Source organism: Canis lupus, chromosome 2, assembly GCF_003254725.2.
Source record: "Canis lupus dingo isolate Sandy chromosome 2, ASM325472v2, whole genome shotgun sequence".
In the NCBI taxonomy this organism is placed as follows: Eukaryota; Metazoa; Chordata; class Mammalia; order Carnivora; family Canidae; genus Canis; species Canis lupus.
In genome coordinates this window covers 65,815,826-65,829,010 of record NC_064244.1, presented here as the reverse complement: position 1 = coordinate 65,829,010, position 13,185 = coordinate 65,815,826, and the positions used below count along the sequence as shown (strand labels likewise).

Below are 13,185 nucleotides of genomic sequence, written 5' to 3'. Positions count from 1 at the left end.
AACAATGTCAAATTTTAGAATATTGTTAAGCAGATCTGCAAAGATTTGCTCTCAAATCTCTCGGTACCCCCAAATCTAAGTTGACATCATTGGCTAGCTTATTTACAAGTCTATTGAGTAAGGTTTCCCTGGCCACTTTTCCTCAGGAAAATTCAGAAGTTAGCAGGGCTTTAGTCAGGGGGAGTAAAAGGACCAAAAAAGAAAGCATAGATTCTTCCTGCCTGACTGATTTATAAATTTATGTCTTACAGGCTTATTTCCACCTGGGTATCAATGAAAAATTAGGACTCTCCGGAAGGCCAGATAGGCCCATTGGCTGCCTCGGTACATCAAAGGTGCTCATAAAATTTCCTTGTGGAGCAATGTTCAGATTATAATACCACAGAATGAAATGATGTTTGACCTGCTATGCATCCATTCTCACATTTCATTATATACTTGGGCTGGTTATCTGAATTATTATTTTCTACAAGGAAATCTTACTGTTTTGTGTAATATCACAGAAGTCTTGGAAGAGAGAATAAGCATCTTACTGCTATATTATTTCTGAACATTGTAAGGTACCTGATTATGACATTTATTTAAACAGAGGCTTTTTCTATCACAGTAGAGGTGATATTACTGTTCCAATCAAGAAACTTTAAAATTTCTTGATCAATTTTAACTTTTTTAGAACTTAAGCTACTGTTCCTTTGCCTTTGGTCCTGTTTTGTATTATTTTTTTAATTGTCTCTTACAGATTTATCGCATTCTAGGAAAGACTGTGGTTTGTTACCCTATCATCTTTGACCTAAGTGATTTCTACATGTCTCAAGATGTTTTACTGCTGATAGATGACATAAAGGTAGTTTCAAAACCCCTTTTCATTGAAATTGGATGACTGTATTTCTACTGATTTTATCATATGTTATTAAATTGAGTGCTCCTGGGTGTCTGTGACACTGGGTTAACACAGTGTAAAACATGAAAGTAAAACAATATCTGTAGGGCTATGGGGAAAGAGTTAAATTGCTTGCAGCATTAGGATAATAGATGGAGTATGTCTTATATAAAGTTGTATGACTTTGCTTGATAGACCATTCTACAAATGGAATGAAAAGATACAGTTTATAAAGCAGGGGGGAGACCATTTGAAAACCATGTTCATACGACAGCAGTAGTTTATCTCTTTTTGAACAAAAATTGAGTTAGCAAAATAATTTTATTTATGAAGAATGTCAAGTAAAACCCCAGCTAACTCATAACACCTAGTCAGTTAAAATCTCCACTCCCTTTCCTATTTGCAGAGTAGAGAAGCTTAGAGTCCTGGTTTAGAGCATGAAATCTGGAGACACTAGACGTTTGTTAAGATCTTAGCTCTACTGTTTATTTACCAGCTGTGTGATCTTGGGCCAGTTACTTAACTTCTTGGGTCTCTCTTTTCCTGTCTGTATAACTGAATAATAATAGAAATATTCTGAGAATTAAATGAGTTAATGTATATAAAGCACTCAGGATAGTACCTGACATATGATGAAGTGTTATGTAAGCCTTTGATATGCTGATGACGTGATGATAATAGAAGTTGAGTGAAAAAACTCTCTCCACATTTCTGATGGTCTGTAGAGATTCAGTCTAGTTTCTTCTACCTCCTATAATACATGCATAGTAATGTGGAATGAGGATTAATCTTCCAGATGACAGTCCTGGTTTGGTTTTTCCTCCCTGGGACCATTTTTTTTTCAAGTATTTATTTTAATTCCAGTATAGTTAACATACAATGTTATATTAGTTTCAGATGTTTAACAGTTCTGTGCATCACCTGGTGCTCATCACAACGAATGCACTCCTTAATGCTTATCACCCTCACAACGAATGCACTCCTTAATGCTTATCACCCATTTCATCCTCCCACCCATCACCCCTCTGGTAACCATCAGTTTGTTCTCTGTAGTTAATGTTTCTTGGTTTGTATCTCTCTCTCTTTTTTTTTTCTCTCCTGGAACTATTCTTTTTTTTTTTTTTTTTTTCCTGGAACTATTCTTAAACTGTATTCTTTAGGCCACCAAAAAAGAAGCAGACTTAAAATACATGTGATCTGATTACTTTTAAGAACAAAATTTAAAGTCAATAAAGTTTCAACTTAAAATCAGTGAAGTTTCAAACTTAGCAAACAATAATATATTCATTTCTACTCCTAGTAGTCTATATTATCCAGAGTTTGACCATGAATTGTCTTGATATATCAGAGTTTTGTTGGCTCTTTGCCACAAATGGTTAAACATCCTGATCAGCTCAGATATAATGCCATTACATTCTGCCTCATTCTTTTGTTTTGATAGAATGCCCTACAGTTCATTAAGCAATACTGGAAAATGCACGGACGTCCACTTTTCCTTGTCCTCATCCGGGAAGACAATATACGGTAGGTTGATGAAAGAAGTGAGGTGCACCTGTCTCATCCCCTTTAACACTGTGAACCCTTTGGAAGCAGGGCCTTCTACTGTTTTTATGTCTCTGTCAGAATGTGGCAGAGAGACTTACATATGTGAAGGATACTTAGTATTATATTTTTTATTTCTTGTTATTAATAATGCATCTTTTGTTTGTTTATATTTTTTAGAGGTAGCCGATTCAACCCCATATTAGATATGTTGGCAGCCTTTAAAAAAGGAATAGTTGGAGGAGTCAAAGTTCATGTTGATCGTCTACAGGTAGTCTTCTGAATTTCATGTTTCTGTTTTCAGGACAATTAATGCACGGATATAGCTGTATTTCTTAATATATGTTCTGTTTAAGGTTTTTGTCTTAAGGTTTTTTTTCTGTGCCTGTCTTCCTATTCCTTTTGTAAACATTCTGTTATTTTGTCCTTCCAATCTCATGCTTGAACAATTGCAGAGGTTTCCCAACCAGGATTTTAGACTTTAATAGCTCATCTCCACCCTCTATTTTGCGATTGAGGAAGCTGTGGTCCAGAGTGATGAAGTGACCTGCTGTACAGTCCTATACCTGTAGGCACAGGTATAAGTTGCCTTACTCCTTGGCCCAGTGTTCTTTTCCATATTCAGTAACATCCAACCAGGAAATAATCCTTGTTCACCTCACAGCATTATCTTCAGAACTCCTAAATAACAGAAGCCCCTTGTGGTTCCCTGTTAGCCAGAACAGCCTCCCTGCCCACATTTATCTTCTACTAAACGCTCTTCGTGCTTCAGCCAATACAAGTTAATTACTGTGTTCTGACTTGGTGAGGTTCTTCCCCTCTGATCATGCCATTTCCTCTGCCTGGAATATCCTTCATTCTTTCAAGACGCCTACACTTTAAAATCTTATGGAACTTTAGGGCCAGTTCTGCAAAATCACCTAGACCAAAAATAACACTACTCTTCTTGAACATCCTTTTATGACCTTTAATATGAACTACTCAGATTGTAGTCTATAGTGGACTTAGGTGCCTTATTTCCTATAAAGAAATGTGATTATCTCAGAGTCTTTCCTGTAGCAGGTTCTCAGTATTGAGAAAGAAAGAGGAGGGATCCCTGGGTGGCGCAGCGGTTTGGCGCCTGCCTTTGGCCTGGGGCGTGATCCTGGAGACCCGGGATCGAATCCCACATCGGGCTCCCGGTGCATGGAGCCTGCTTCTCCCTCTGCCTGTGTCTCTGCCTCTCTCTGTGTGACTATCATGAATAAATAAATAAAATCTAAAAAAAAAAAAAAAAAAAAAAAAAGAGAAAGAAAGAGGAAATTTTACAGAGAAACCTATACCTATGTAGGTAAAATGTTTACATACTCATTCCCCTAGCACTTGTGTTTTGTATACTTGATTGGTTTTTATCTAAATTTTTAATCTTTTTCTCCTTATTTTTTATTTCTTTCTATTGCTATTCTATTATCTTTTTGTCATGCTTCCTGGAAAAATTTCTTTCATATTTATCATGAAGCTTCCCTGTTAAGTTTTATATTTTGGCTATCATGTTTTTAATTCTCCCTTTTCACAGTATCATGTTCTGCTTTTCTGGATATTATATTTTATCTTTCTGAGGTTATTTACTAGAGAGTTTTTGAAATTTTCTCCTCTGCTTGATCTCTTTCAGGTTTCTTTTCTCTCTTAATTTTTTTTTTTTTTTTTTTTGTGCTCAGTCTTTTATGTTAGAGGCACTTGCCAGATGTGTGGTAATCTTTAGCCTTACATTCATTTTTAAGAGTGAAAGAATAAGTTTAATGGAGGCTCTATGCTTGGAAACAAGGATTCGTGAAGCCATTTATCAGGTAGTCTGGTGGCAAGGGTCCTTTTTGTTGGGGGAAACCCCAGGTGCCAATATCTGGAGAATTTTTTCTCCTAGGCTTTTCACTTTCTAAAATAAACATCCAACCTCCTGCCCAAAGAACATACATTTTGCTTTCATATCCTAAGAACAGGGTTGAAGAAGGACCCTTGAGTACAGGGTCTTTCATCAGAGAATAAACTTTTCATCTTGGAAAACTGAAACTTTATACTTACTAACCAACAATCTCTCATCCCCCCACCCTAGCCTTCATCTTCTCTTTAATATAATAAATGGAAATGGCATCTATATGCTTCTCATTTTATTTCAAGCCCAAATTCTACAGTCTCTCTTGTCACTGGGCCTCAACCTCCCTTCCCACCTCATCACCCAGGATCTTTCCATGAAGCTCATTCCCAGCCCAGCTTTCCACTCCCCAGGTATACTAGGTAGTTTCAAAATCCTTGAATGTAATTGGATTTTTTTTTTTCCTGCTCATACTATTATTCTATTCTAGAGTTGCCTTTTTCTTTTTTTTTTTTTCTTAAATACTTTAATTTTATAACTTAGGTCATTGTCATCTTTTTAGTGAAGTCTCCAGGGTTGGAATTAATTTCTCATTCCAGTGTGTTTCTGTGGCACTTTGCTTGAAACTTTGCTATAGCTCTTAATTTAGGTGTACTAGTTCTTGTGTCTGCTTCTCTTGGTAGATTGAAAACTCTTTCAGGCCAAGCTTGAGTCATCTCTGAATTCCCAAAGTGCTCTGCTCACTACTATTCTATCTTAGAAAATGTATAAATATTGGTTCATTAATTCAGCATGTATTGATTGAGCTCCCTCTCTAGGCACTGGGGATAAAATGGTGAAAAAAAAAAATACAAGATCTCATGGGATTTATTCTAGTGGAGGAGCCAAACCAAAAAACAAAGCTAGGAAGGGGTGCAGAATGATAGGATGGCATGCAGTCTTAGGTAGGATGTTCAGCTGGAAAGGACCTTGGTGGGATATAATTAAGTACTGCAGAGCAGGATACCCTTTTGAATATTATATTTAATTTGGCATATATATAATAATGTTATTTACTTACCATCCAAACTAAAGTAGTAATGCCCAGTAAATTAATCATAAGTGTAATGTTTTTTATAAAACTAATTTAGGAGCCTCTGTTCACCAACTGAATTTTTTTTATCAAAAGCTCTAGAGGTGGGAAGCCCGGCTGGCTCAGTGGTTTGGTGCCTGCCTTCGGCCCGGGGTGTGATCCTGGGGATCCAGGATCGAGTCTCATGTCGGGCTCCCAGCATGGAGCCTGCTTCTCCCTCTGCCTGTGTCTCTGAATATCTCTCTCTCTCTCTCAAGAATAAATGAATAAAATCTTAAAAAAAAAAAAAAAGCTCTAGAGGCTATTAATGAAATTTAGCATTTGCCTATTAACACTTAACTTTATGGGCTTATTCAGTATATAGAGTGGGTAGGCTAATAATAGAAAATATTAAGTCAAAATTATTTTTCTTATGCTTTCAATATTATTAGCTTTGAATATCAAATAATTTTTGACTCTTCTCTTTCTTTCATACCCCACATTATTACAATCCATTATCAAATCTGGTTTTCATACCCCACATTATTACAATCCATTATCAAATCTGAATTTTTTCTCAATCACATTTCAGACACTAATATCTGGAGCTGTAGTAGAACAACTTGACTTCCTAATCTGAGGGTATAACCCTCAGATTATACCCAAAATCTAACCACTTCCCATCACTTCTAACGCTAATATCGTAGCTCAAGTTACCATCATGCCTTACCTAGATTTCCTACTGGCCATAAGACAGTTAGCATTTTCATACTCCTCCTGGTCATAAGGCAGTTAGATTATGTCACGTATCATAAGACTCAATGACTTACTCTGTCTTACAAAATGAAAACCAAAGTCCTTGTAATGGTTTTTGCACTGTCTATGATCTGGACCTTTTCTTCTGACCTCATCTCCTACCATTCTGTCTTGTCTACTGTACTCCATTTACACTCTCCTCCTTACTGCTCTTAAAACACACCAAACATGCTTCTGTCTCAGGACCTTTGCACTTGCTGTTTCCTCAGCCCTGCACACTCTTCCTTAATATCCATATTGTTGACTATAGTCCTTCCTTCAGTCTCTGCTTACATGTCACCCTATGAGGGAAGTCTTTTCTGATCACCTGTATAAAATGGCAATCACCTGCCACCTCCTATTCCCCTTCCCCAACACTTCTCATCCTCTACCTTTCTTATTTCTATTTTGTACTTAATATCATCTAACATATTTAGTTTTTTGTTTGTTTAAATTGTCTACTTCCTACACAGAGCTAAAGTCAATTTCCAGAGGGCAGGAATTTTGTATTTTATTCTTGCTATATCATTAATACCTAGCAGAGTGCCTGGAATATGGTGGGTGTTCAATAAATATTTGTCTAACAAATTAGTCAACCAGAGAGCAAGATGTATAGATCTGAGCCCAAGTCTTAGGAAATACATCAGAGGACTTTTAATTATGCTCAGCACTGCTCTCTGCCTAGGCACAGACTGCTCTCAGACCCTGACTGCCACTGCCACATGAAAATGTGCAAATCAGTTGCATATTTGGCCTTCCTCACTCAAACTTTGCAAGAAGGCTTTTGTATGGTTGCTGGTAATATGTCTATCCTGACATTTTTAATGGGTATTTGTTGATGACCTACTTTGTTTATGAGTTTCCACTAGAGAAGAAGGCAGTACAACCCTGGATGGTTAACCAATGAGTGCAACATTTCCTGTGTGTCATGTTGTTTCATATTTGAAAAGAACAGTGAGAAAGTAGAGGAAGTAATAAATGTAAGACAGTTTTGATTGAAGAATTGCCTTATTTTTAAAATAATTTATGGCTTGTTTTTTATGTAGTACATTTCTCAATTTTATCTGACAATTCACCAGATAATTAGTAGTGACACATATTGCTAAAAAATCCATCGTGGGTTATCATTCATTTATGCTCTTCACTGTGAACCACTGACAAACAAAAACTGTATTTGAGTGTGGCCTTATTTAGTTTGCTAACCTATAATCAGGAACTAATGAAAAATAAAATGACCAGATATGGGTTGCGAGAATGTAGAGAAGTACTGGCCTCAATAATCAACAACTTCATGATCCTGAAAAATGAAGATTTGGCAGTATCCCATTGTTGGATAGCTCTGAAGTATAATACAGTAACAGAATCCAAAGTGCAATTTCATATCATCTTTTCTCAAAGCAATTTTAGTATTTGATTTTTTAAACTATTTTTAAGATGTTAATAGATACTGAATTTTAATTCCAGCTTTAAAAAATGCCCACAATTCTAAGAACAGAGGGAAAATACAGTTAATCTCATCTTGACTTTCCTATTTATTATGACCCATGAACTTATAACTTGATTTATATGTTCTTTTTAAGATTTTATTTATTTATTCATGAGAGACACAGTGAGAGACAGGCAGAAACATAGGCAGAGGGAGAAGCAGGCTTCATGCAGGGAGTCTGATGTGGGACTTGATCCTGGGACTCCAGAATTATACCCTGAGCTGAAGGCAGACGCTCAACCGCTGAGCCACCCAGGGACCCTATATGTTATTTAAGAAGGTTTTGTTGTATGTGAAAACCTATCTCACTTTAGAATGCTCTCTTAAGAAATGACTTAAGAATTGTGTCTATCTTTTTTTAAGTAAATTTTTTTTAGTATTACAAACTTACAGAAATGTATATGCACAGATCATAAGGGTATGGGTTTGTGAATTTAAGAGTTGTGAATTTTTTCTCAATCACATTTCAGACACTAATATCTGGAGCTGTAGTAGAACAACTTGACTTCCTACGAATCAGTGACACAGAAGAGTAAGTCCCTTTGGGTCATTATTAGAAAAGCAGGAAATTAGAAATGCAGGAAATCTGAAACTTTTTATTTTAATTTCTAGGCTTCCAGAATTTAAGAGTTTTGAGGAACTAGAATTTCCCAAACACTCAAAAGTCAAACGACAAAGCAGTACCTCAAGTGCTCCTGATCTAGAACAGCAACCAGATGTCGCCATTGCTGAATGGAAGCACAAGCCCACCCATGAAATTCTTCAAAAACTGAATGTGAGGAAGATGTAATTCCCACATGGCTCTGAGTGAGGTTGACCGAACAAGAATTCTCAGGGACAGCCCATATTTCTTTTGTCCTCTCAGAGGAAGTATGGAAGTGCCTAGAGGTAGATGGCCTCTGTATAGTAGAGAAGCAGTAATGAGAGGCTATTCTCGTGATCTAACATTTTAGCATGGTTGTCTTAGAGATGCTTAAGGAGTGGGGATGAATTGGGTAGCCTTGGATATGAAGGTATTATATGAGACATTAAAGAATATGTCAGGAATAGTTGCCTTTGGGATATCCAGACTTCTCTTTTAGTATCCTCTCCTTCTTGGATCTTCCCTCTCGTCCCTGTGTTTAGGTTTTAATAGCTTGTTTTAAGTCTCTCCAGTCACTGAGGAAAGCAATCCTATGACCACATTCATATGAATATTATGTTAGCAACCTAATATTTTATCTACCCTAAGATTATTTGCATTTTAAAGAGGTGAGGTGAGAGTGAGTATAGTACTTACCAAGGAAATGAAATTCTAATGATAGAACTAAAACATCATGACATCTTACTGGGCCATACCACAAATATGAGCATGTAGGTTAAATATATATCCTATTAGACATCATTTGTCCTTATTATTGATTGATATTATCTATAGATCTCTATTAGCATAAATATGATATGGTAAACATAAAGCACATAGCACAGTGCCATAATACATAAAAAGCACTCTGTACATGTCCTCTCCTTTTATCCATCTCCTCACGACAAGTTGATAGCCACATGGTCTCTTATTTATGAATAAGCAGGGTCAAAAAGGGAGTGGTGGAATGACTTGGTCAAATTTCTCAGAGTGCAGAATCAAGTATTAATCAAGTATTAATGCTTGTAGACAATATATTTTCTATTCATTGCTTACTTTATTTCCTGGAAAATTTGATTACTAAATACTACTACATCAGGAAGCCAACTTGTCTATGCTCTGTCTCCAAGATACCTAAGATTAATAGTTGTTTAATGTCATCTAATGCATAGTAGTCTATCAGTAATATTTGATATTTATTTAATTTCATAGATTTCCTCTTTGCATCATGTGACTGCCTGATTATTTATTCCCTATAACTTTTGTACCCATTTTATTCCAGTTATTCACAATGATTTGTGTTTTTAGGACTGCAGTTGTCTGGCTAGCCAAGCCATCCTGCTGGGTATACTACTCAAAAGAGAAGGCCCCAACTTCATCACCAGGGAAGGTAAGTATACAGTCCAAAGAAAATTTTTAAATAATGAGACCTCTCTATCCTTGAGCACATATAAAATATAGATAATGAATATATACTAAAATATTATGGTATTTTATCATCCATTAAACCTTTTTATTTGGAAACCTTTAAATGGAAAGTGTTTATTCATACCTCCTAGAGTGGAATAGACTGTATGAACTCCTAAATTGCTTTCATGCAGTGATGCTTGATTGTTTCTCTGATTGTCTGAATGGTGTTAGAGCCTGATTCTGCCTATGACTATTAACCTCTGATGACTCTTTCATAGTTGTTTATTGACAGTTTCTGTTTCCAGTTTTATTACCTGTATATTTTTAAGAAGAATATTGAATCATTATAACTATAAAAATTAGCTCCCTCATGGGCTGCAGCAGCCATTTGAAATGGAACATGGCATTTAATAGAATTGTGCTCTAAACATTGTTAACAAAAATAAATCATTTCTAATCATGTCCTCTCTGCATTAAGGATGTATCCCAATTACCCCTGAAATCCACACTTGTATATTGAGGCACTCTAAGGAATTCTTGAATTTTCCATCACAGACTGCTTCTAACAATTTGTTATATAGAATAATATAAAATACATTTCAAGATAACATGTAGTTTTTGGCTCATTGGGAAGTCCTCCTCTATTAGAGGGGCATGTTGATTTGTTTAGGATTAGAAATTGAGTCAGAAAAAAAAAAGAAATTGAGTCAGGATTCTAAACAGCAATGTAATTAATAAAATTTATACTTTTGGTAGTGAACTAAACATAATTGTTTATTCAGGTTAGGTCTACTTAGTTTTTACATTACTGTAGCTAAGAGATAAACTTCTTGAATATTATGTATGTCAACTGAATAGTCTTAATTTTCTTAACTGATTAAAGGCAGAAAAACTTTAAGCAAATTTCATGCAGAATCCCCCAGGTTTCTAATTAGTCTTGAAACTGTAAGCAGAATTCCAATTATTTGAGGACATTCATTGAAATTTATACTTTAACTAAAACAATAGGATTTTTAAAAAGCAAGCATTTTATTAGGAACTTAGAAGCAGAATGGGTTTTTTAGTAGTGCTTTAAAATAAAAAAAGGTTTATATAAAGTAGTTTATAATGAAAATACTGAATTACTTTTTTTCAACTATTTTTATGAACTTGGGAATAATACTCTTGTTATTTAAAAGACTAAGTTTTTAAATCTGTAAAATCTTATGATACATTGAAAATCATAAGCATCTACAGAATCTGAATATAATTTTATCCAATTTGTTATAAAGCTATAATAAAAAAATTCATGGTAAAATGATAAAGATCTTGTTCTCTACCCTTGTTTCCTTTTTACTATTCTGTCCTGTCACCGTCATTAATTTATTGACAAGCCAGTCATGAAGCCAGATCACATGTAAATTGTGGCAAAAGAATGAAGTCCAGTGGTGTCTTTTGAGGGCTAGTATGTATTGGAATAATCATGCACATAACAGAGCCTTCATAAACTTTCCTGGGAGAAGTAAATGAAGAATCATATATTCAGAGTCTACAGCACTTGTTCACTTTGCTGTATTCTGATTATTTTCTGTAGTAAATTAAAATAACTTATTTTTTATTTGTTAAAAACTCAGATTATATATTAAGCAAGAAAACAAATTTCAAGAAATAAAGTACTCACTGAAATCATATACTCAAAACAAATAGTAACTATGACCAGGACATTCACAATATGTATTTGGGTTACATGTTTAAATATATCAGGTAGTTCAGAATACTAATGGATGTGGATATATTAACTCTAGTGGAACAAAATGAAATTCAAGGGTAGTTTTTAAAAAGAGAATAAATATTATGCATTTAATTTAAAGGGTATTTTTTTTTCAACAAAGACTATTATTCAATGTCTAGGTACCGTTTCTGATCACATTGAGAGAGTCTATAGAAGAGCTGGCAGCAAAAAGCTTTGGTTCGTATTAGTGTCTTTGTCATTATGTTTTTTTGCGTTGTCATATTTAAAGGCATAAAGATTATGGGCCAGTCTTAAAGATGGTTATTTATCCTAATTTTTACTTTTAAACTCCAAGGTTATGGCCCTGATTTTATTTTCTAAGGATCTGCATGCATTCCACTGTATTGGCTCTCCCAAGATACTAAATATAATGTCTATGAATAAAGACCTCCATAGGAATAGAACCTGGAGAGAGTATTCACTGGAATGATATGCTAATGACTCGTTCCTACACTGCACCTCTTCTGTCCCACCAAGGTGCTTTAGGTTCTACTTTGTATTCAGGAAATCTGTTCTGTTATCATAGAAGGCCATGAAAAGAGACCAATGGTTCATTTAATCATAACCAAAAATAATAGAAGGCAGTTCTCTCATCACTTAAGTTGAATGAATCCCAGTGATTATAGTTGCTTCATGTAGAATAACTAATATATTTTGCAGAAGTAGTCTCCCAGGGGTTGAAAAAAAATTAGGTAAATCGAGATAAAATTGTTTCAATTCACAGTGGGGTAGGTATGCCTAAATGCATAGTCCTTTGTATTTTGAAGCAATTCTAGCCATTTTACTAGCAGAATTTAAGTAAAAGTACACATAACGACCTATTATTATCTCATTTTGAAAAAAAAATCTCAAGCAGTGCCCTAAGAAACTCTCTTAACCTCAATGAGCCTTGGGTTTCTAATCTCTAAAACAAGGGGATTTGACAAAACAATCCCTTAGCAGTATTTCAGTTCTGTGATTTATAGTAAATTAACCATCCTGACCCAGAAGAAATAATATAATAATCCTCTGGCTAAATCTCAAATTTGCACTGTAAATTCTCAGCACAGTAAGGCATGCAAACCAATAGATACTGCTTTTCAGCCAGTAAGTTTCAAATGTGGTCTCTATACTCTTAGATTTTGCTAAGCAAACCTGTTTTTGCTTTTATGTTATTATACTTGCATTTTAGATAGAGCATTAGCTAGCAGATATTTTTAGTGCTGTTAGGTTTAAAAGAACAAGCTCCTAGAAGTTTATTTATTGTATTTTTCCTTTTATGGCTTTGCACTGACACACCCAGGTTGGCGGTACGCTACGGGGCTGCCTTTACCCAGAAATTTTCTTCCTCTATAGCTCCACACATTACTACTTTTCTGGTCCATGGGAAACAGGTAACATACACAGAATGTGGAAAAACTCAAGCTGCTTGAAACGTGTGGCCCTATTTGCATTATGAGGGTTAAGTATGTCTTTTGGCCTTAAAGTGTGTGGGTTAAAGCTTCTCTAAAAGTAGGAAGTGTTTGTTTCACTAACTATATCAGTTATTGACTTAATTTCTACTGGTCCATGTATGTTGAGATTAAGGAATATAAATATGTTTTCTAAGTCAGCTTCCATGGACATTCTGAAATGTAGGAAAACAGCTTTAAGCCTACATTTATTTCCATTTTATTTTCTTCCTCTAAAAGTTCCACATGAATTTTACTTTTGAGGGAAAAAAATGTCTTATGTATTGCATGTGCCATGCTTTTAAAAAAATCTGTTCTCTCTAGAGTCTGAGACTTTTTCAGAAATGTA

At 35.1% G+C, this 13,185-nt stretch overlaps 1 protein-coding gene across 5 annotated transcripts in view; it reads left to right on the top strand.

Moving 5' to 3' along the window:
* Window positions 1-13,185, top strand: part of PHKB (phosphorylase kinase regulatory subunit beta) — a 215,074-nt gene that overhangs the window by 173,817 nt on the left and 28,072 nt on the right. For 4 of the 5 annotated variants that reach the window (XM_025448119.3, XM_035713913.2, XM_049098249.1 and 1 more), the window contains 8 exons: window positions 252-335; window positions 740-844; window positions 2,322-2,404; window positions 2,603-2,693; window positions 8,074-8,135; window positions 8,216-8,378; window positions 9,534-9,615; window positions 11,526-11,583. In XM_025448119.3, the coding sequence (XP_025303904.1) occupies window positions 252-335; window positions 740-844; window positions 2,322-2,404; window positions 2,603-2,693; window positions 8,074-8,135; window positions 8,216-8,378; window positions 9,534-9,615; window positions 11,526-11,583 (728 nt within the window). Of the gene's footprint in view, window positions 1-251; window positions 336-739; window positions 845-2,321; window positions 2,405-2,602; window positions 2,694-8,073; window positions 8,136-8,215; window positions 8,379-9,533; window positions 9,616-11,525; window positions 11,584-12,688; window positions 12,780-13,185 lie in introns of all 5 variants that reach the window. The other variant, XM_025448120.3, reaches the window with a different exon arrangement.